The sequence below is a fragment of the Mixophyes fleayi genome, chromosome 4 (assembly GCF_038048845.1).
Source record: "Mixophyes fleayi isolate aMixFle1 chromosome 4, aMixFle1.hap1, whole genome shotgun sequence".
Classification (NCBI taxonomy): domain Eukaryota; kingdom Metazoa; phylum Chordata; class Amphibia; order Anura; family Limnodynastidae; genus Mixophyes; species Mixophyes fleayi.
The window spans coordinates 162,838,376-162,863,975 of NC_134405.1; the positions used below are offsets into that span (position 1 = coordinate 162,838,376).

General features: G+C 38.2%; 1 protein-coding gene across 2 annotated transcripts in view; it reads right to left on the reverse strand.

Annotated features, from left to right (window-relative positions):
• The window catches only part of PHTF2 (putative homeodomain transcription factor 2), a 111,467-nt gene that overhangs the window by 39,632 nt on the left and 46,235 nt on the right, over window positions 1-25,600 (reverse strand). The window contains exons 3-9 of one of the 2 annotated variants that reach the window (XM_075208723.1): window positions 18,517-18,573; window positions 14,468-14,537; window positions 13,275-13,433; window positions 9,916-10,081; window positions 7,818-7,982; window positions 4,323-4,539; window positions 1,171-1,329 (exon numbers count right to left, since the gene is read on the reverse strand). In XM_075208723.1, coding sequence (XP_075064824.1) covers window positions 1,171-1,329; window positions 4,323-4,539; window positions 7,818-7,982; window positions 9,916-10,081; window positions 13,275-13,433; window positions 14,468-14,537; window positions 18,517-18,573 — 993 coding nt within the window. The remainder of the gene's footprint in view (window positions 1-1,170; window positions 1,330-4,322; window positions 4,540-7,817; window positions 7,983-9,915; window positions 10,082-13,274; window positions 13,434-14,467; window positions 14,538-18,516; window positions 18,574-25,600) is intronic. The other variant, XM_075208724.1, reaches the window with a different exon arrangement.

Genomic DNA, 25,600 nt, shown 5'->3' on the forward strand with positions numbered 1-25,600 from the left:
TGTTTAAAACAGAGACAATATGGACCACACAGGAAGAGTACAAGAGCAGCTCACAAAGTACCAATGTTTTTGTTTACATGTGCAGCAAATTCACTGCCAGGCTTGTCTATAAAAAGAAAATCTGTAGATCTGCAACTAGCTTGCAGACGTTTTAAAAGTACCAGTTGTGTGCCCTTCAGTTTAACGGTCTAGAAGGGTTATTTACAAACATTTACAAGGTGTAAAGTTTGCCTGGAACCCATAGCAACCAGTCTGGCATTTGCTTTCAATGTCTAACCTGCATTTGACCAATAATAACTAATTACCAATTGGTCGCTGGGGTTTTAGTGTAGTTTTGTATCTTTGAGAGACATTAATAAATAAGATTCAATGGATAAAATTAATGTAAAAAATGTAAAAATAATGCAGCAGAAAAAATAAAATCATCACTCCATACTTCTATAATAGATATGACTAAAACCATGCCCTCGTCTGGTTCGAGGTGCCTAGTACAGTGACATAACAAAAGGGTTTTCATCAGCCTCAAAACCATTAAACGTTTATTAATGCATACAGATTCATGACTATACATTCCACCAACAGCAATAAATTAAAAATTAATGAAACATTAGTATTTTTTTGCATTAATTATGACTAATTAAATCTGAAATTATTTTTCTTCAGCAATTAATGCCAAACAGTAAACATGATGCCATACCTCTCCGGTGACTGAAATTTACAGTATGGACCTAAGTAAATGAAACAAAGAAGATATCTAACCTGGTATGTTACTGCCTCTCTGACAAGGTCAGATCTTTGTGTAAAAATTATTTACAAAACATTTGCAATACCATAAAAAGGAGGCTACTTGCATTAAACCGTTAATTTCAGATATCTCACAATTTATATTAGATCTAAGAAGATCAGAGAAATTTCCTAGTATAATGCAGCTTAATAGGCAAGAGGGTACCCTCACAAACATGCTGATGTGACTTGTAGAACCAACATTTCTTTTCACTATACAAATAGAAAATATCTTTAAAATTCTGTTCGTTTTAACCACGCCCCCAAAACATAATGGGCAATACAGTAAGGTCTAACATGCTCTCTAGCTGCCTGTAGTTCTATTCTGACAGCCTACTGTTGCTGTGGTCTACACCAATTGTAACAGAATTCATTATGATAGCATACCTCCGCTGTATAGTGTTTTTTGTAATGATGAGACTTTCTGTTCCTGAGTGTGCTGTCACCATGAAGACGGTTCATGTTACGTCTGGCTGTGTATCCTGTGCTTGGATCATCTTCACTGGAAACCTCATCAGACACATTAGCTAGGGGTCTTTGCGCATCCTGAACATAAACGTTTCGCAAGGCATGAAAAAAAAAAAGAATAAAAAGTTTACATTGGCGCATGTTCATGTTTTAGTACATGGCCAGCCTCTCCATGCAATCCACAGTGTGATATCAGCTTTTTCTTTTTCCCTTTTGCGCAAATGACTGAGGAAAATGATCAGTATGAATGAGGCAGTCACTGCTCATGGAAATAAACCCTGTGAACGCTTTGGATATTCGTAGTGAACTATGGCGAGCACCTGATGTGTCACATTACCATTCATGTTGCAAGTACTACTGATGTGGGAGATATGGTACTTGCACCAACAGTATTTAAACACGCATGAAGTAAAGAGAAAAAAAGACAAGATAAGCACCGAATGCTGAGAGCAACATTAACAGCGAGGCGAGATCATGTGAAAATTTGGTCTAACAGAAGAGTTCATAAACTGCTGCCAGGATGAAATGGAAGCTTTCAAATTAAGCATCTGGATGAATGTGAATCTTAAGTGATCAGGTGCAGGTAAACCCAAAATAAAGAGATTCTGACTTCATCCTTCATCCCTAGTCCAAAGCCTCCCTCACTAATCGCAGTCTTGATACCCTTGGCACTGCAATTTCCCCAGTAGACAACCCAACCAGGAGGCCTCCGTTTACAACCTCATTTCTGCCCTAGACTTTTACAGCACCCACCAACCTGGTCAGTCTCTGGCACTCAAAACCCCAACATTGGCACTTCATCTGTGTGAGAGCATTTTTAAAGGACCTGTCTGAACGCCTCTCCATCCTCTTCTCCTACAGCTCCGCCCTCTCACTTGAAAAACAATCTTTCCAGTTTCATCTCCTCACAATATTCTAACTCCGTTGCCCCTTTCGTAAACTTCAACTCCCACCTATGCCCTTACCACCTCCTCCCTCACAGTTCGTGAATTCCCCTCCAAACTTGATACCAGACACGAAATCTGCTCTTGCTACCTTACACTCCAGCCACACAACCATGTGCCCCTTCTTCCTCAGAGATTAAGTCTGTGCTCTTCTACTATCCTCTCCCCCTTGATACCTGTCCCCTCTCATCTGCTCCTCTACCACCCACCTCTTCAGCCTATTCCTCTCAATTCAAACATGAGCTTGTCTCTCACATTCTCAAAGAAAAATAAAAAACAAAAAACAAAATAAACAAACAATCTTGATCTTGCATCCCTCTCCTAACTACTGTCCTCTATCTTCCTCTTTGCTTCCCAAGTACTCAAGCAGCTAGTACAACTGTCCCAACAGCTACTTCTCCAATTACTCCCTACATGACCCTCTCAAATCTGGCTACTGCCCCTCCACAGAAACCACAACAGTCAAAGTCAAAAATGATGACCTCTCTGCCAAACTACAACTGCTGCTTCTCAGTCTATCTCAGCCCCTTCCTGTAGGTTCCATCTGACCTGACCACTGATACCTTTAAATCAGTGGAACTGTCCTTGAGCGAAATAAAACATCACTCTTTGCTTCAAGACCCTGCTTGACAATTTCAATATTGCTGTAATCCTGTGACCTGCAGATTAGACCCTAAAGCTAATCCGTTCTCCGGCTGTTTCTGAGGTTGGACCCAGCTCTCCAGTACCACCAGCTGGCCAGTGTGATAGGCCAGGGAGATCCATAGCAAGCAGTCAGGGGTACCAGCCCAAGTGTACCAGCACAGGAGTACACTAGCAGCGACGGTTATCCAGAAGGAATGGGATTCTGAGCGCCATAAAGGAGCTCAGCGGTGGCAGCAGGCTCCTCCTATTGCGGCAGGAGGGGCATACTCGGAATAACGAAAGGGGACGGTGGCAAAGTAAGCCCAGCAGTTTCCCAGCGACAGGGTGGCATAGGCGGTCCATCCTGTAACACCCTTCAATCTCCAGTATCAGCTCTACGCTAATGACACCCAAATCTGCTTGTCCTTATCCAACTTTTCCCCCTCCTGTCTTAGTTGCCCAGCTGCCATCTCAAACTCGACAAGTCCAAAACCAAACCCATTGTCTTCCCAACCTCGAGGTTTTCCACCCTCCCCCCTGACTGTTGACAATACCACCATCTCCTCGGTCCCCCATGCCTGCTGCCTGGGCATTATCCTTGTCCTCTCCTTTGCTCCCCATAACTAATCACTGACCCAAACCCTTCCTCATTGCCAGAAAAACTGTCATCCACTCCTCCCACCTCCTCTCCCACCTCCTCTCTTTTCTTCAATCTACCATCAATGCTGCAACAAGATTGATCTTGCTCTCTCACCACTCCACTTCTGTCTCCCCACTCTGTTAAACCTTACAGTGGCACCCGCTCCCCTACAGAATCCAATTCAAATGCCAAACCCTCATGTACAAACCCCCTTTCATCTACTTCTAGCCTACCTACATTTCCAAACTCATCTTCCTAGATATTCCCTTCTGGCCTCTCCAATCATCCAATGAACATGGCCACCCTTCCCCTCTGTTAACCTGTTCCCGCAACCAATACTTCTAAATGCAGCACCCCACCTCTGGCGCACACACTCATACGGTCAGACTCTCCTCCTGCTTGAAAAGCTTCAAACATGATCTTAAAACCCACCATTTCATTAAAGATTACCGAACCTCCACCTAACCTCTTCTACATCTCTCATCTACATTATAAGCTTATAAATCGAAATTTCTGGGAACTTTGCTCCATAAATGAACAGATAACACCATGCTGAAGGTAATATTTTACTTTCCATTATATGGGTCCAACTGCGCCAGATTGTTCAAGTTCAAATATATGATGTAGTGAGCAGAGAGGCTTTGGAACACCCATCTTCTCAGCATATTCAGTTATAAAACTCTCACTCAAATAAATATTTTAGAAAGGGAAGACTGGGTTACAGGAGAAAATGCTTAAAAAAAATAAAAATAATGATATCCAATTTAATTTGATGTTAAACAGGAAAAAAACAGCTGTTAAAAGTACTACGAGGAAGTGCAGCTTTAAAAAGAGAGAGAGAGAGAGGCCAGATTTTTAATTACCATTTTGGTTTTGTTGTACATTGTCTTAGTTTGAGTGTGATGGCTCCTGTTTGTTCTTGCTGCCCATGTAGCCTCTTCTGAATGGATTGTTTCACTGTGAGGCTCATGCACTTGAACCCCATCTTCACTGCTTTTACCTGTCAATCTCCCCTCTAAGGACACGTAACCATTGTCAGTTTCTGTAGATTTATCCATGGAGTTTTTGACTTTCTTTGAACTGAAGTAAAAAAAGTGCATAATATAAAAAAGCATTCTGAGAATTTGTAGTTCTTTCAGTGAAGAAAATACTACTAAATGAGTGAGAAAGAAATTCAGTAAATGTCAAAGTATCTAATGTTCTACATGCTTATTGAACATAAAGAAATATAATATAGATACACACTTCTATCTATATCTAGATTTACAGGATACAGATTTTACTGTTTTGTGCCCTGAAAGAAGACACCTATGGTATATCTGCATGTATTCTAGTGTGGGGTGTTGTTCGTAGAGCCTACCATGACTTATCTGTTTTGTGATCTTTGACAATTATTGGAATTGTACTGTGGGAGTCTCCAAAAATAACATTTACTATCAATAATTATACTTTATTATTTCAATAAAAGGGAGGCAGGGAGGCTCACCAGGTAAAATATACTAACGTTATTGCTTTTAGATTCATCAGTGATTTAGTATTAAAAAAAATCCATATATTATCAACACTGGCTACAGAGTGAGCATTGGTCAATGCAAAGATTATAAATTACAGTGATAGTCACAGTTCAATGTTCCATTACTACATACAAACATAAAACGCAAGACGTTTGCTCAAAAATTCTGATAAAGTTTAAAGCAATACACAGTGAGGAGTGTATAAAAGGAGTCAATTTTGCTTGTTATTGTTAGGGCTAACGGCTACCTAGATAAACCTTTAGAACAGCTCTGGTAGAGGTCTTCACCTATAGCAGCCGCCTTTCCTGTAGAACGGACTATGTTCAAAGGCACTCAGATGCCCCCAGGACTTCACTGTAAAATAGTAAGTTTATCAAGAGCAACCACAGCACAGGCTGGAGGGCGACCGGAATACAGGAGACAGGAACTAGAATGTAGTCCAAACTTAATTTCAGAAGCGAGCAGGGCAACCTGGAGACAGTGCAGAGATCAGGGCAGGTTCCAAACACGGGTAAACTAATATAGACAGGCAGAGGTCAGGGGCAATCAGCGTTCAAGCAGGGTCAAAGCCAAGCCAAAGCTCACAACGGGAATCATGTCAAAAGCAGAGTATCCAGTGGACAAAGCCGGACAGAGCTGGTAAACAAATGTGCAGCACACGGATGCTATAACCGGCAGGGAGGCCAAGACCTCAAATACTTGAAAGAAACAATCAGGGGCAAAGAGTGTAAGTAGCCTCAGGAGGCTAATGAATAATTACTAATTTGTACTTGCGCACGCTCCTGGCTATCCCCTAATGTCAGGACGTGGCGATGCTACACAGAGCGCCCCGGTCGTGACGAGGAGGAAGTCACATCCCAGTCGTCATAGTAATGGCTTAGACACGGCCCACATGTAAACAACGAGCCACCTTTGCTCTTAACAGTTACGTGCACTATGACAAGTTATCTGGAGCTAGCCAAGAAACAGAGGAGAAGCTATACCGAATATGGTGCCAAATTGTCTACTTGCAGGGGACGGGACAGAATCTAAAACAATATTAGTAGTTATTTTTAAATCAGTAAAGACGACTTCAAAAACAGGTGACCCTTTAAGAATGGTCCAATGATTGTTATTTGCAAAATGTCACAGTGCTCCGCAGTGCTGGTCAGTTGTCTGAAACTGGTAAGGGAATAGGAGATTTGTCTTATTTGTTTAAGCTTTTAAAAAGATTAAGTGTTCACTATACGACAGTACTCATACTCACAGCAGTGGAATAAAAACAAATTCCTAGCACTGGCCCACATTACAACAGTAGTCACCGACATCTTTAGCACTGTCTGACCTGACGTTCTTTTACAACCACTCCCAAACCCCCATATTTAAAAGGGCCTGGGGCCATGACCTGCACGAGTGATACTGGAAAGATGGAAGTGCCCGTTGACTAGCAGCTGGGCCCCAGGGATTTATATGATAGTGATGTATCATAACAATAAAATGCATAGGTTTAATCAAATGTGGACACTAATGAAAAATGTAATTATGTCATGCCTTTCCTTCTAAATAACTGGTAGCTAGGTCTGTATGGCCGCACAGTACTCCCAAGTCAAGAATTTGTCTTAGCAAACCTTCAAAGTCAGCAAAAAAACCATAAGAAATGCATGGCCCATTAACTATTGAGCATAAATTCGTAAAGCTGGGTACACACTACACTGTTTTCGTCCAATAATCGGCTCAAACAGCCGACATACGACCGCTCGTTCAAAAGTCGGGTCAGTGTGTGCAATGACACGATGGTCAAAAGTCTGCCCAAATGGACGATTATCGCCTCATTTGGTTGGTCGTACCGTTTAATATTTTCGTTCCAATCTCGTTTCCGTTGTGTAGTGTGTATAAACTTCCGACCGATCCACAACAGTGAGTACAAAATTACAGTCATTGCTCACGACAACATGGCTGTAAAAAGTCGCTAAAGGGATTCCAATTATCGTTCTAAACAAGGCTAGTGTGTATGCAGTGTATAATCGCTCGGCATAAAAAGTTGGTCGAAATTTTTGTAGTGTGTACCCAGCTTAACTCATTTTTCTCCTACTGCAGATATGGGGAATTTGTGTCACAATAGTGTGTTTCCATATGACCATCTATTACAAACATGACTACCACATGGTGTAGCTATGTATCTAAAATTGGATATATTAGGAGAAACTTGATCAGATTTTTTAGAGCATTTTGACGACAACACACAAATAATCAGCCTTATATGAAACGAAGACTGACAGGAAAAACATTTAAAGAGGTACACAATATCCCTTCTTCTGGCAAGCAGACTTTTCTGCATTTTCCAATATACAGAAATTAGATCTAAACCCATCAACCATAAACTATGTATGAGGTGCTGTGCCAAATGTATTTCTGTTTCACAGACATGTAAATATTTAAACAGGTACAATTTCGAGATCAAATGCCTATACAATCCAACTGATGTGAAGTTCAGACTTCAATGTTTTTATTTTAAACAAAATTAGTGCAATTTTGTTTTTACATGCATATAGGTTTATTTTCTAAAAGTTTAATTTTAAAATAATATGTAAAAGTCATTTAAATATCAGATTGGGTCAGACTAAAATTCACATCTTATGCTGACACAATAAGTTATTCAGTATTATTTAATGAACCTTTTTTTAATTGATCATTGCATCTGACCTATTCTACTACAGTGCACTCTTCGGTGAGAGCTTCTCTCATTAAACTGACTGTGCACAGCTCACAGTATATATATATTGGATGTGAACCGTGTGGTCATTAACTTCCAGAGAAGGGATACTGCATCTCTCCAAGTATACAAAGCCTGGAATAAATACAAACCCTGATAAAAAGAAAGCAGCATGCCAGATATCTCTGAAGACCGCGCCAATACTGTTAGAAGTGCTTGTACCGTAGGTCTGCAAAGTCCCTTCTTGTGTATTATCTGTGGTACTAGAGCCATCGCCTTCCCTATGTACTTCCAAATGTGCTGCTTTTCTTAATTTCCTTCAGCAGAAGAGATCAAAAAGTTGTTGGACCTTCGTCATTGCCTTGCATTGTGGTAATGAAAAAATGGCATATATATATATATATGGACTAGATTCACTGATGTAATAAATGTGAAAGCATGTTAAAGTATGCCAAGATACCATTGATTGCACCCCAGAACAGTGTCTTGCTACCACCTGGATACTTAAACCACCTCATTGAATACAAATTCCAGTAATAATTTATGATGCAGATTCAAGCACACCAGTCACCTTGAAATGATGCCAAACAGAAGTACAATCTGCATTAAACAGATTTCCATTAAGCCTGCGTGTCTCAACAGTACCAAACATCCAAGATAAATAGTCCTTTAGAATACCCACTATTGGCAGTCTTTAAACACTTTCAGTTGTAGTCATTTTCTGTACACTAGTAACGCAGGTAGAGTGGTTATAAAATACTAATATATGTATTCTTGCATTCATTTGTTGTTTTAGATAAAGAATGAAACGTTGACACACAGAGTCTACTCTGTCCATTACTGAATATAACAAATCTTGAAAATAAATATATATATATATATATAAATATATATATATATATATATATATATATATATATATATATATATATATATATATATATATATATATATATATATGTGACAGTATCAGTTCTGAGCAAGTACTAAAAATCAGAGTTGCAAACTAACAATACTTTACTGTGTGCAGAAATGAAAATGTTTGTGAACCTTGTAGATTTCTGTGTAATTCTGCATTAATGTGAGCTAATAGGTGGTATTATCTTAATCCAAGATCTAATCATAAATAAACAATACATAATGACCGAACAAACACTGCAAAAATCAGTGGTGTAAAAGATTGATCCAACAATCAGTCATTTCTGTCATCTTTTTAATATTAATATATTTATTGATCCTATGAGTTCTTTGCAGTCTTTCTTTTTTTCTGTTCAGCTTCAGCACACAAACGGATACCCTGACAGTTGTCATGTGTGGACCCACTCCATGTTGTTAAATACAAGTGACAAGGCAAGCATTGCTTTGAAACAGGGGTCCCAGTTAGAAATAGGTATATTTGACATATTTAACATCTAACACTCAGGATCAGCCAGCACACCTCCACCTAATATTTTCTTGGATACATCTAACACACCCTTTTAAAATGAGTGTAGATTAGGGCAGACCGACTGTCAGTCAATATATTAATGTACAGGTGATCGATAACTCCTTCCTTTGGTGCAAGTATCTACATTGGAGCAGTTGCAAACTACAGCTGGTGGTTTTCATTGTGGTAGTCCAACCATCAGTCAATGTATTGATGTACAGGCTACTACAGCTGGCTGCTCTCATTGTGCATTGTGTGTGGATAAAGGCAAGGTTTATTGTTCAATACAAATATGAGCATAGTTTTTTTTTTTTTTTTTACACATATGGAGGGGATAACAAATGTGTAAAATAAATACAAATATTCTATTCTTTCTTAACAAACCCAGCCACATTGTACATTTGAAAATATTTAAATTAATGGTAGATGTAAAATTACACATAACATTTGGCATAGTATTCATATTTACAGTCATATATTACATTTCTAATTGGTTAGCTTAGAATGCAAATACACACACACACACACACACACAAACTTCTGTATTGGCAAAGCAACAAAGAATAAGTAATACAACCCTTTGAATGTCCCATGATGACACTGACAAGTTGATTGTTCATGAGATCAGCTCATAATTAAACCATTTCAGTTATAGGGGAAAATTGGGATATTGTATCCACCTTACAAGAAATTATTGCAAGATATGATACACTGGTGAGTCTAGCACCCAAAGGGTTAAAAAGGAGAATTCACACACCAGAGTTCATTAGTTTTGAAAAGACATGCATGAGAAAAGCATCATTTTACGTATTTATTTAATGTACCTTCTTCTTTTTCCACCAATGACTGGAGGCGATTTAACAGTTCGCGTTGAGACTATCTGGCAATGTACTGTTCCAAGTAGAAGCATCAACCATATTGGTCCAATGACTTCAGTGACAGGTACACAGTGAGGCCCGGGTGAAATGAAGAACAATACTACAGAGGCAACTATAAAACATAACCAGAAAAATATATATAATTAGAAAGTGCTGACAAATTCTGCAGGAAAATAAAGCAACTATACAATCAAAATAGTACAAGAACACAAACAGATACAAAACATGAGAAGCTCCTGTTCACTTAAAATCTAACAGGATCCCATGGATGCCACAATACATGATTTTTAATGAACCAGCCACAAGTGCCTACATAGGTGTAAATTGTGAAGTGTTCAGTAAAACTATATAGAAAAGACAGCTAGCTGGTTTGTCTGAACACAGAAAAATATGGGGCCTAGCTATCATAGGGAGAAAAGGTCATTTCTTTTCATCTCGGCTTATTTTGGTAATACTAAATAAATCACCTTTTGACCATATTTATAAAAAAAAAAAAAAAAAAAGTTAATATATTGCAGAGGCAGTTTAGCATTACTCACATACCCTGGCAATACTGGGCCAGAGTGGGAAGTGTTTTAGTTTTGCCTCACCAGTTTCCATCATTGCGCACATGCATGTGGAAAGTTTTGTCAATCTGCTCTGAAGACCCAGTTCTTCAGGGCAGGTTCTAAACTTTCCATAGTACAGAGGTAACAGGGAACAATATCCCACAGAAGGGAACGAGAAGCCAGTATAAATGATGAAAGGTAAGACCTTCATACATTATTAACAATTACTATTTGTGAGATCTTGAATATCGAGATGGACTTTGTTAGATTTTAAACGAATATAGGAGGAAACCGGAAGCCAGTCTAGTAATTTGCAAAAGGTTACAACACAAGAAAAATGTTGATTAATATCATATTTATCTCAATGTTTCCATTAGACAAAGCTTTCCATTGTGCTTCTTACAAAAAAAATCATACCTGCAATGAGGAAATGTAAAAACCATACCAATGCTTGAAGAACCCCTCAAACTATTGTCCCCACACCTGCCCTTCCTTGTGGATGCCTAAAACACTTAACAAGCCAAGAGTATTTTCAAACTTGGCAGACTTTTCATTTGAGAAACAAAGATGCAATGTAGCAAAAAGCATAGGATGGAACTACTTAACCTACATGACTTCAATTCCTACCATAAATGGTGTTTAGCTTCAAACAATATAATCACATAACTTCAACGAGAATTTACTCTACTGCTTGTTCTATCTTGGAACTATATTAACAGTGTCAGTAACCAATATTCTAAAGTCTACCCATATACAATGCTGCTCTTTTGACATCTGTTCCCACCTCTGGGTACTAAAATGACGTCATTTCTAATGGACTAGAAATTACGTCATTTTAGTACCCAGAGGTCCCCCCTGACAGCCGGCAACGCACCGGAGACACCGCTGGCTGAAAATAAGTTAAGTAAACATTTGTTTTGTATTTTTTAGTAATTAAAATCTTTTTTTTTCAGTTTTTTTTTTCTAAAACCCGGTGCAGGTGCAGTATGAACCCGCCCAACCCGGGAATCTTCTTATCTATACTGCCCTGTGCCCCGGCAATATCCCGGGTTTACAACCCGGGATATTGCCAGGGTGGCAGTATGAAAGTGGTATTATAGACGTAAATTAATAAAAACGATTTTATAAGCAGAACAAAGTCCTGTTCTTTCTTCTTAATCTAGACACAGAGATTTTAAGACTGCGGTTTTAATTGTAACCTCAGTAAGTCTAAAGCATACTGTATGTGCAGGCTAAAAATAGGTTACCATGGAAACAGAAACAAGACAAGGTAATGCAAATAAAAGCTAGGCTCTCGCAAAAGGTCAGACATGCTAGTTGCTCAATTGCACCATAAATTATTTCATGCGCTTTAAATTAATGCATCATAAGCCACCAGGGGTCTTAAAATCAGTCTGCTGAGCCAACTGATTAGTTTATTTTAAATGAAAATGCTTGGCAGCTGAATTTAAAGCTAAGTCTCTGTTAAAAAGCAGCATGACGACTAAGATAGCAACCTATTTATTCTTTACGCTGTAACTCCATTTGTCAGATTACCATTCTTCTGCAAACCCAGAAATGGTTTCAGAATCAGGAGACTTTTTTTTATTTTTTTTAAATATCAATCATATTCCTATTATTGTGGGATGTAGGATGGATAAGAGATCTAAAATTCCACGTGTAGAAAAATGGTATGGATCGCATGGTGTATTTACATGATGAGGAAGAGTGGAGAGAATAATCCTAAATAGTAAAAAAAAATAAAAAAATAAAGACAGGGTACAAACAAGATAATGATCTCAATAAGGCTTCAATAAAAATGAAGCTAGAATATTAGAGAACATTAGTGTAGACTCCCTGAAGCGCCGCTTCTACAATGTAGAGTAAACATTGTAGAAGCAGCGCTTCCTTAAATGAGATGACGTGATTTGGACACGCCGGCATGTCCACTGGCCGAGATTGTTTGCAGGAGTGATTCCAAGCAGTAGTTCTCACTTCCAGGTAGGAAAGCTGAAAAATCTGACTTCTCCTATCGGGGAAACTGCTGTCGGATTGTATGTATTCGCTGAAGTGACTACTACCGATCTAGATTAATATGTCTAATTTGCATGCTCCCATTTTTTAAATGGCATTCAAAAAAAGAGGCTGAATGAGACGCATTTCAATTTACTATGTAACAGGGAAAAATGTATTTACAAAGAGCGAGAGAGAAAGAATTCTGCTACGGCATTTGTTAACACGTCTTCATATCATATTGAAATTTCCACCCAAAAACAGTGCTGCCATTACCTGTCTAATGGATTATTTTCTGAATACAAATCCATACATTTTAGATGTTCCTCTTCCACACACAAAACTATGGCTCTCGCCAACATTACTCACACATTGTTTTATTACTAGGCAATGCACACATTTTCACAAACAGATTTTTTTTTTAAAAATCTTACCTTACATAATATATTGAGTACAAGTAAAATCATGTCCACTGAGCTTAACACCTGTGTGATGGTGTCACTCATTCCAATGAGGCAATGCTTACAGCGTGTACATATATTCAAAAAGAAAGCAAATTGCGCATCACATCTTATTTTTAAAGCTTTAATTAGCCTTAATGAGAAAACCTTACCTACAATATTTCAACAAAATTGGATGAATTACCGTAGTTTGAAGCAATGAAATTACCGAAAAGTGGTTTGTCTATAAAAAGACAGATGCCAAACAACATCTTTGAAAGTGGAGCGCGCACACACACACACGTTCAACTGGTATTCTACCTACCTTGAAGAAGATATAGAAGCAGCAGCCAGGAGAAGATGACCTTTGAAGTAACTTGAAGCCACCATCTATAGAAAAAGGGAAAAAATACAACTCGAACTATTCCTTTCCTTGTAAGTGATGTCCATGGACTTTCTGGTTTCGCTTTTGCAAATGCTGATCCTTTAATCAAAAAAGTCTCTGTATTAATGAGAGCAATATATCAGCCTGAAAAGGCATTGCAGATATGAGATCCCCAACCCCTTAACCCCCACTACCCTTGAAGCTCTGAAATCTAGTGAGTGGCATTTTCTTTAGTGCTACCTCTCTTCCATACATTTATTTCTTGGTGTGATATGGTAAAAAGGTCTGCTGTCACATACATTACTGTAAGTTTACTTACTAACCAGTCATGTGGGATGGACTTACTAATTTAATTACCATCTAGTTAGATGGTGCCGATCATATTACATGGCACTGTAGAGAATAAGTAATCATTCACACCAGTCGCTGCCACATTGGAGCCAACAGTCTAAAATTCCTCACACTCATATTACAGGTCCATTTTGTCAGAAGACAATTTAACCGACCAGTATGTATTTGGACTGGAAGGAATTCAGTGCACCCGGGGAGAAAAAATAAAGTCCACACAGATAAGGTCCTGTTCCAGATCAAATCCATGACCCCAAGTGCTGTGAAGCAGCAATGCTAACCACTTTGCGACCTGCCACCTATTTCTACTGAAAAAGGGCAGTCCACCAAGCAACTGGTTTCTTACTAAAATAAACTTAGAGAATTACATTTAAGCTAAAACAGCATAACTCAGCCTACAATCTACAACATATTAAATAACCTATAATGCAGTCTATAGAATTACATTATAGGCAGAAATACATATAGATCACATTTAACAAGATAGAGAGACTCTGATTTAGGCTAAGGTGTCAATCGGGATGTGCTTAGTCATGACGAAATCGAGATAGGTTATTAATGTTACCATCTTTCAACAATTCAATAATAAAGTAAAACAGAGCAGGCTATACTCCATGACAGCCCAATACAGAACATGCCCAGCCAGCCCCTGGAAGAATCCAATGTCAATTGAACTTGTTTGCCTTTCTTTCACCCCATTGAGACATCTGTGTAACCTAACCATTTGTAGAATTATAACACAAACATTCTATAGGGAATATGAAATATATTGCGTCATACTATACCTCGAACAAGATCCACATCAATTAGGTCTGGTTTTACGTGTCCAGTTTTCTTTGGTTTGTTCTTTAAACCCTGCAATGAAAAGTAGGAAAAATAATGTACGTATTCTCCAAAACCATGTACCCCCAAAAGAACCCTGCAAAATATATATATTATTGTTTTAATTTAGTCAAGCTATGCAAGTGCTTTCATTATAACTTTGGTAAGTGTGTATTTTAGTTTTTTTTGTACACATATACATTTAGTTATTAGTATTTGTTTGCCTACAACTCTTATTTATATTCTGGGTAGCATTTTATACAGTGGGTTCAAGAATATTTTGGGACAATAGGTCAAAAAGTCAGTGCCCTGCAAAGCGCATTTTTAAAAAAATGAAACACATTGCATGTTCTGAACCTATTTCTATGTTTGAGATCTACTAAAGGTTGACTTGCAGAAATTGTGATAACCAACAATCACATGGCAAGTGGTTTTCGCTTGTGATTGGCTAGTGGCAAAGTTAGCGAGCAGACCTCTGTCTATTATATTGGGACTACTGAGGTGAATGTGGCCGATTTTCATAATGGTGGGGTGACTTGACCCTCTTAGTGTGGTGCCACTAGGGAGATGGGAGAGTGGGACATGCTGCACAATTTCCAGCTGTTCCCATTCATCATAATGGGGTTACTACATGTAGCACAAAAGCTGCATACCATCACTGAAATGAAAAGGACAAGTCCAGTTATTTCTAAATCATAGCTAGTGAGAACACATGAAAAAAAAAATGGAACTTGCTACAAAATAACATGAATTACGAGTAAAAGCAGTTTTTTGTTGTTTTCTTTTTACATATTAAACTTTTGTAACATAATAAGAGAAGGGGGGGGGGGTAACAATCATATACATTTACTTTCAATTGCCATATCATACATCACATGGAATACATTCAGGGGGGTAAAGATATAGAATGTCAACATATAGTTAAGTCAGCCATACCACTGCTTGGTATAAGGAACCGGCCTGCTATTAGGGACTCCGGTTGGAAGATTAACAGAGTATTAAAGTTCTCTAAACGCCATCTATAGATGCTATTTACCAGTGGAGCAAAATAATCTTATTCACTGCTGTACACATGTCATTTATGAGATTAAACAAAGTGGGAAGAGGCAGAGTTGGTATATCCAAGACCCATTTTTTCCATTTCATAACTTGAAAAATAAACTGAAGTTTGCCAGCTAAGAGTTTGAACAATTCCTGTTTTTTCCCCCACTGATTTTAAATGTGGAACGATTAACCTTTAGTTGAGCTGCATTTTGCCACTGGGAGTGGCTCTGGGTAAAGTTGTTGATGAAGCCATTACTGATTGAAAAATTACCACCACAAATACAATTTTATTTTATATTTTGTAGCTGCCTTTAGATTCATATTTGTTTTGTAATTCATCTGAATATATAAAAAAAAAAAAAAAAAAACGAGGAAGAGGAATAAATTATATCTATATATCTATATATCACAACACGAATTGCAAGGGTCACCCTATTACCTGAACGTACTTGTGCACTACAAAGGGGTATGTATAACCTACAAAAAAAAAAATTACACAAATGCACATGGATAATGTGTACAAATGCAAAAGATCCATAATATTACATTAATGTGGTATTTTTATGTGATTACCGCAAAAATATATATTCATAAACATAGTAGGTGCACCTACAAATATGACAGATGAAAATGCGGATAAATCCAACCAACCAATAAATCGCAGTTCACCCTACTGGGTTTATAATGCTGGTGATATAGAATACAACATATTTTGCTAAATCCCGTGTATTCCAATGGTATTGATACTGAGATAGTTCTGATTTCTGTGTCAGATGACTCAAATAATGGATCACAAAGCGGTTGCTTGTAGCATATTTCTAGGTGCACCTACTATGTTTATGAATATATATTTTTTGCGGTAATCATATTACAATAATGTGGAATTTTTATAATATTTGATCTTTTGCATTTGTACATATTATCCATGTGGATTTGTGTAATACATTTTTATAGGTTATACATACCCCTTTGTAGTGCACAAGTACGTTCAGGTAGTAGGGTGACCCTTGCAATTCTTGTTGTTGTATTTTATCTACATTGTTTAAGGGCTTTGAATAACCTAAAATAAATATCTGATGTAGTCTTGTAGCCGAGTTGTTGACCTTATTTAAAATGATGAATACATTTATTTTTTTATTAAGGCAAATTAACACTATGTATTTAAGAAATATGTTCTAGCGTTTACAAAATACAGGTAACCATACTTTACCGTGCTCACATACAATACAGAGCAGAAACAGAGAAGTTCTTTATAACCAATTCATGCACTGGTGAGCAGAAAAAGGCCATGCTGCATACAACATGTATCCAACCTTCTATGTACTAAGTTCAATTATGTCAAAACCTGGGTGTAGGAATGATCGTGGTAACTACAGTTAAGTAAACAACAGCAATGCAATTATAGGACCTACATTATGTCACAGACTTTCATCTATTTATCCAATTAATTTAATAAAGAAGTGCATTATACTGATGAATTAACACAAATGTTGCTGTAGCCCATCATGCAATTAAGAAAACGCTATGAGAATTTGATGAGGTAATATGATTAAAAGATATTCACACAAATTAATTGAATACTGCAGAAAGGTCAAAGTGTTAGAAATACACAAGTGCAAAAAGCTAAATCAGTTTTGCAGTTATCAATGTATCCGAACAGTACTTTAAAATGAAGCAACATGAAATATCAAATCATTCCCAGTTAGACACCACAAAATACACGCTATGCAGATCTGTGCTACTTACCAATTTAATGAACTGCATACAACCATAAAAGAACACCATAAAAAAATGAATTATGAATTATGGGGGCTTAAATTAACAATTGAAAATCCTGCACCCACTATACAAGTTTAAACAAGATTATCAAAGGGAACCATGGAAAAAGGAGACTCCTCTGCAGTTTGACATTTGCTGAATTTTCCAGCTACTCATTACATAGGATTATAAATATTCTATAAATATTCTATTCTGTTGGGGACTGTTGTAGAGCATTAGAAAAGAATGAATGGGTTCACTCTAATGGACATTCTATAGAAAAACAGCGAAACAAAAAACACTGAACACCTCACTTTAGTGAAGAACCGTCCTACTGGGGCGGGAAATAAAAAGATCCAACTATCTGTGCCATACAATCAGTAGTAATGACTACATTGCTGACGGAAAGGTCCGTCACAATATTAAAACTTGGCATTCATTTTCTGTAATCAAACGTAACAATACTGATATAACTGTACAGCTTCTTTCATTGCCAAGAAATAATATCTCAAACACGGCATAACTTCGATTAGGATAAAATATATTTGTTAATCAACAGCCAATAAAATGAATGACAAAAAACAGTCGCTTAGGTCAAGAAACGTCAGATTTAGAGAAAAGTTCAGATTTAGGCAGGACTTCAGAAATGTCAAACTGGCACATAAAGGGCAACAGCACCTACTTTTAGAAGAGCTACCTCACACTACCAGTGCACATGATCACTGCAATTTTAGAAAATGGCTTTTACACGGCGAAAGTCACCACTAAGCTTGGCCATCACTAAGTCAATCATTTCAATTGTCTCTCCCAATATAAAGCTTGTGTAACCCTTTTTTGCATTTCATACACCTCCTGAAAGAAAGGGAACATTATATCTCTATCTCTATATATCTGGAGAAACAGGAACACTAACAGAAATAGTGCACTAGTTGCACACCACCACTTGTGTGATTCCTGCACTGCACACAAGATGGGAAAATTACCACAAGTGTGAAATTAACATGTTGTGATAAAGGGGAATAAATGTTTTCTCTATACATGTGTAAATATAATACAGTTGCACAGTGTACCAGCCCTTTACATAGGACATTCCATTCAGGAGAAACTGGAATGTTAGACTTTTTTTTACCTAAAATCAGCAAAAAAACCATTTTGTGCACAATCCTAACTATTACTGTACAAGCAAATTGAAAGCACAGAGGAAGTTTACCTTTATTTCCCTTTGTTCCACAGATTTCTCCCATATTTGCTGGTCATATGCTCCAATCTAAAAGCAAAATCACATATGAAATAAAGTTTAATGAAGTTAAATAACTTTAAATAGGTTTTTCAAAACAGTGCAAGCAACATTTCTAAAATAACATTCTGTGATCGATTATACATTTAGATTTATATATCACAATTCTTAAGGCTTAAATATGAACATATTATAAATAGAATAGGGAAGGATGCATCTTACACTGAACATACTAGAAGCCAGACTTTTTTTTTGTTCCAACCACATAGGCACCAGCAGCTTGTTTTCAAGATCTTGCTAAAAAACATTTGAAGCATCTATCCTGCATTGCAAACTAAAATAGATGTGAAAGTCTACTTAGAAAGGTATACATTTTTTGTAAGGGGTGGAGTTAATAAGAAAAAAAACAAACCCCAAAAAACTTTCACCGATGACTAGATTTCTGGGATCACATTGGCTTAAAGAGAGTGGGAGGGTTGCATGCACTGCCAACAAGTGAATTCTAGATCAAGTTTTATATCTACATAAAAGAAGTTCAAATATGTCCTCTTAAAACAACAGTCAGAAAAAATAATCACAGTCTAACCACCTTGTTACCCGACAAATCTAATAGGCTTTACACAATAGGTATTAATAATAAATGTAGGCCAGTGTTGAGACGTGCTTATGGACAGGCTGTTTCCCCCTTCTTGGAGTTCATCAGTGCCGAATAGGATTTTCTATTCATCATGTGATGTGCTATGAGGACAAGCTCACTAAAACCATAAGAAAAGGTTACGGCGGGTTTAGTATATACTCTGGGCGAAAATTGCCAAGGACTACCACTGACAGATATTTATATAACAGCCATTTGAGACAATGTTTTACCCTGACGGCATTTGAAGCGGACACAGATAAGTGGTGAGGCAGTTTCGCATGTAGAGACTTTCACCATGACTGGGACTCAGTATATGATAAAAGGTATGCCGCACTGTATATGAAGTGTGCAGGATCTGCAACACTTTCCCCATGGTTATTAACTTTCCCCTTGAGATTATCTGAAATGCTGAAGCCTACATTGGTGTCGTAAAGGGCACCAATGGAGATTGTAATCTCTAACTGTAGAAGTGGTCATTACAACTAGAGGAGCTTACTATATTCACATTTCCAGTGAACAAACACACAAACAAAACCCCCAAAACAAAAACCAGGCTTATCCCCCTGAACCTATAGCTGTCCCCTAACTAGATGAGCTACAATCATTTGATATTTATAATGATGATGTATATAAAAAGGGTTCTTTTTGCAGTTCCTGTTTTCTTTTCTTTGATGCTCACTAGCAGAAAGTATCTAATATCTCTTGTGCTCAGTGCGAGAGGCTACTTTTACTTTCTACTGCAGCTTTATTTGCGCCAGTAATTTTAAATCTAATAGGGGCTTAGAGCCAACGTGTATGTAACATACTGCTTACAATCCCCTGAAAGCTGAAGAGTATTCAAATTAAAGTGATATGGTGATGCTTTATTGTATTCAAATCAGTGGATGAGAATTACAGGTTTAAACTGCTGACATTGGCAAATAGCTCAATTACATGATTATCTGGTAATAGTTGTTCACAGCCCATGAAGAACAGATGCTGAGATTTCCCTGACCAGACTGATTTCACTCTTTTCCTGGTTAAATTTGTAGGAAAGCACAATAGGCTTTTCTAGGACATTACTACTAGGTGGGTGTATCAAAGCTGGTTACAAACAGTGTCTAGATTGCCCTTTGTGCACTAAAACCTTATGCTCACAGAACAGGTTTAGAAATGGTTGTATATTAAATGCTCATATTTAATAAACAGAAGCTTATAAAGCGTATAGAGTAGAAACAATAAGAATGACATCCTACATATTAAAAAACATAAAAACACTGATAGCAGGCCAATATTTAAAATAAGGAGACTTATGGAAATACATCTTTAAATCTGGGATTGGCCCTGGAAAGTGTGTGTGTGTGTGTGTGTACGCACGCAAGAGGTATAGTGGCCAATGTGCCAAGAAATCACTACTGACATCTACTTCCTGTAACTTCTATGGAGGTCAATAAATGCACATTTCACATTTTCCCTGGCTTCTGGGTTTCACAGACAGGCTCCTGAATTCTAATTATTTTTCCCATCTTGTGTTTGTTTCTGTGTAATAATGTGAAACTGTGCACTGTTCAAATAAAGTCATGGGGTGAGGCAGATTACATCACTAATTAATAGGCAGATAAAATGCCCAAGGAACTTCTACTCAGTGGGTAATGAAAATGTGGATGATTTATGCATCTTTTTTATGACAAATTACAAATGGCACATTACAAGTTGGGGTATATAAAAATATCAGCTTTTAGAAATATGGAACTTATTTGCAACTAAATATGTTCAATACTGGAACATGGCACAAGGTCTGAACTAGATTAGCAAAAAGTTCCATCAGTGTCCTTTGTTCCCAAACAACTTAATAGTAATGTACTCATTCAAGATACCACCAATCAATGTTGGTGATAATGGGCAACATTGGCAATTTTTCATGTTTGTTGGATCTGCACCAAAATTTAGTTCCGGCCCCTGGAGTCACAGGAATAGGAGTAAGTTTAAATCCTTTTAATTCTGCTTCTAGGAGCGTCTGTTGGGTTTGAAAGAATTCACAGAAAAAAAAAAGTGTACATATGTCGTGCTGTCAAATTCCAAATTGTGCGTAATTGGAAGAAACTAGATGCTCCTTCACAGCTTCTCCAGCATAAAGTATATCACAAACTTACAAGATAACTTAGTTAAAGCCCTGATATCTACACCCATACCTGACAGTATTTAACCAACTTGCTGCTCTATTGACTTTCCCACGACCTTAACCCCCAACATAAAACCTTTATCCTTGTAGACCAGGCCTGTCCAACCTGCGGCCCTCCAGGTGTTGTGAAACTACAAGCCCCAGCATGCTTTGCCAGTAGACAACCTGTTGATAGCTGGAAGGGCATGCTGGGACTTGTAGTTTCACAAAATCTGGAGGGCCGCAGGTTGAACAGGCCTGTTGTAGACTTTTCACACTTTCTCGTGTCTAGGGGAAGAGGGAAAGTAGATGCTTAGACCCAAAGCATCTGTGCATAGATGAATATGCATATGTATTAAGAAAATTAATTGACCTTTGTATGATTATATTAATATCAACAATATCTAGTTGTATACATCTGTGACATTATGTTCCCATCACAGTAGTCTATGTTTACTAGTTTGTGAAACAGTTCAGCTGTCCAAACACAACAATGGGGAAGTAATGCAATTTAAGTTATGTTGACTGTGGAATGATTGTTGGTGCAAGACGGGTCTTTTGACTATCTGGTAAACTGCTGATCTCCTGGGATTTTCTCAACAGTCTCTAGAGGATACACAGAATAGTGCACAAAACAAAAATCAAGAACAGTTCTGTGGACGAAAAATTACATAATGAGAGAGGTCAGAGGAAAAATGCCAGACAGGTTCAAGCTGATGGGAAGACAGTAACTTAATAAGTTAAATCGCTGCAAAGTGCCTTTACACCGGTGCTGGTGGCACTCAACAGGGGACTGAATTCCCCTCAATGAGTCCAGTGTAATTTATTAGCCTCCACAGTCACCAAGTCTAATAGATAGAGATAGAGCACGTGTGGATGTGGTGGAACAGGAGCAACTGCATGATGTTATCCTATCAATATTTACCTTAATCTCTAAGGAATGTTTCATGCACATTGTTGAATCTATGCCACAAAGAATGTAGGCTGTTCTGGTGGCAAAGGGTGCCAGACAGTTGTACCTAATAAAATGTGTGTGTTCACAAAAAACACATGAGAGAGTGTGTACCAAGCACTCATAAATAAAATGTGTACATTACCCTGTTGCCTTCCTCGGAACTTCACTTGTATGGATAACACATTAAATAGATTCCAGGTGAGGTGGCACTCAAGGATTTGAGACATATTGTAGTTTGTATCAAAAGGGGGTATTTAATCTATTCCAACGTTTCACTATATGCCTATGGCACCCTGTGTTGCTGCTGGGAACTGTCTGGGCTTACTTTGCCAACGTTCCCGTTAGTTATCCCAAGTGCGCCCTCTTGCCACAGTAGGAAGGGCTTACAAGTTCTGCCATCTTCATTGTACCCATGTAGTTTAAGATCATGATAGGAGACCCATTAACGTATTACAAATTGTGTTTATTAAATGTGAAATTTTGCAATTTTATCACAAACACAAATATGAAAATGAAGAATAAATTGAAACTAAAAACTGTCAATTCCCTGTAAAATAAGTAAATGGTAGCAATAGAAAACATGCACACTTGCTGAATGCATTTGATGTGAAACACCGATTAGAATGTCAAATTGTAGTAAGAATACTTACAACTAGATCATAAAACAATTTTCTCTTTATTAGGCTTTAAAAAATGGTAAACTAACACATATATATCTATTAGAAAGCAAACAAGAAGAGTAAGATAATAAAGTCCACATGTCAATGAAGCCCCCAATCTTGGCAACACCAGTTGAAAAGATCAATATTTTCATGCGGCATTTGTTTTGTCTTAAAGAACAGCACAGTTGCGCAGTGGATAGCATTGCTGTCTGACAGCGCTTGGGCAATAGGGCCATGGTGGTAGACAAACTGATAAGTGTTGAGTTTGTATGCTCTCCACATGTATGCATGAGTTTCCTCTGGGTATTCAGCTTTTCTACAACTGTTCAAAACCATAAAGGATAGGTTAATTGGCAACGATTGTAAATCTGCAACAATGTAAAGTGGTTTGAGTCTCATTAGATAAAGGCACTATATAAAGAATTAGAATTATTATTATAGTATAGTTTTATGCAGTAAAGGGAAACATTCAATGGATTCTAAGTTATTACTTATGTTCATAACCCGCCACCATCCGAATTGCAGCCAATTTGCCTCTCTATAGCTGCAGTGTACTATAAATTTGATTGTATGTGTCACGGATTAGAAGTAGAGCCACACACATAAAATTAATGAACATATGACTTGCATAATAGTATATTAACTAGTTGGACAACTATTATAGCTTTGGACATGTGACTCAATTACAAATGCACATTGTTCTTGTACATCAGTCACAGCAGATTACAACAAATTCCACGTGAGCAATTACTTCCTTGAAATAAGCCACCCATCTGTCCAGATTATAACTGACTTACACTGTGTGGATACAGAAAACAGTAAATAAACTTCATGAAATAAGTATGTGACAACACAAGAGCAAGAAAAAGGAGCAGAGTGACATATTGCACTGAAACACTGCAGATGTAATAGTTTATTTGAAGGTTAGCACAATTTAAAGCCAATGCTGTGTGAGCATACATAATCATCGTGATTGCTTATATGTATGGTGCCCCAGCGGCTGACGTAATTAACATAAATGACATATGAAAGCAGTATAAAAACCAGGTATGTGGGTGCAATTGAGCAGAACAATAAAAATGCATATATACAGTTAACAGAAAGAACCATAAAGATATTCAGAAAAATCCAGACATCACAAAAGGACACCATCAGATATGACAAGGGACATACAAGGTAGAATGATGGCAGATCTACAGGAGAGAAAAATTAGAGAGGACCCTGTCCGTGACAGCTTACAGTTTAAAGCAAGGGGGGGGGGGGGGGAAGTAGCTGTAAATGGGACAGATCAAGTTGTAATGTTCAAGCTATAGATGGTAAAGTCAGGGACAGTCATGGTGCCCATATCATTGTGGAATAGCAACAATCATTAGATTGTGAATGAAGTATGTAGTGGCAGGTTTGAGGAGCAGCAGATGGCGCTGTGACAAGATGTACCACCTATTCTTCCTGTCTGCTGTTGCTGGGAACCGGTTGGGCTTACTTTGCCACCGTTCCTTTTTGTTATCCCAAATGTGTCCTCTTGCCGCAGTAGGAGGGGCTTACACGTGCTGCCACCACTGTACTCCTTACTGGCATCCAGAACTGGGTTTCTTTGGGGGTGACTGACACTGCTAGTGCACCGTTACTGGTGTACCTGGACTGGTACCCCTGACCTCATCCTATAGATCAGGGTTGCTGTAGATGGATCCCCCCTGGCCTATCACACTGGCCAGAGCTGCTGGGTAGCAGGCAGAGCAGTGGTACTGGGTCCAAACCTCAGAACAGCTGGGAACAGATTAAAATTGGGTCTAATCTGTAGGTCACAGGACAGAGAAGTTTCCAAGCAGGTCTTTGAAGCAAGTGATGTTTATTTGCTCTTACACTGGTTAAAAAGGTACCAGTGATCAGGTCGGATGAAAGAAGAACAACAACTTTTAATACAAATTAGAGCCTTTTTTTATACACATTTGGAGACTTGTCTTAGCAGGAGGTTATCCGTCCTCCTGTCCGTTTAAACCAATCTGGGCTGATTCATGCAGGTGCATCAGCCCAGAGAGGTTTAACACCTTTAACATTGCTAGTGGCAAGGGGAGTATACTCTCTCTCCCCCCCCCCAAAAGGACCCTTCTCTGTGGTCTGGCTCTGCTTCCTGGCCAAAAATAGTACTCCGGGGCAGCAGTCAATGCCCTGTCGCTAGTTGAAGCTATTGGAGCTCCAACTAGGGACTTAGGAGGCGCTGCACCTCCTGGACCCATTTAATTCCAGGAGGCTGGTTGATAAGTCAGTGGCTGCCGGAGGGTGAAGAAGATCCAGGGCTGCCTTTTGCAGCCCCAGCACAGAGTAAGTACTTTTTATTTATTATACATAAATACATACTCCCCGTGCCTAGCGCCAGGATTTAACCCCTTCGCTGCTGCAGACCCGCTACTTAGCCAGCGCTGCAGAGCACATCTTAAAATACATTTGTATTCATTTTTTTTAATGAGTACAATAATTTCAGATCTTGTAAATTAGGATCTTGGTGCGGCATGGGCTGGGAAGATTGGTCTGGTGTTTGGGCTCCAACTTGCACTCTGTTCAGACAGTGGAGTTAGTAGTCTGTGAAGAGGCAATACCCGTTAGTTATGGGAAGCCGCAAACTATGAGTTGGAGGCATTTGTGTGTGGTGTCCTTGCAGTGGA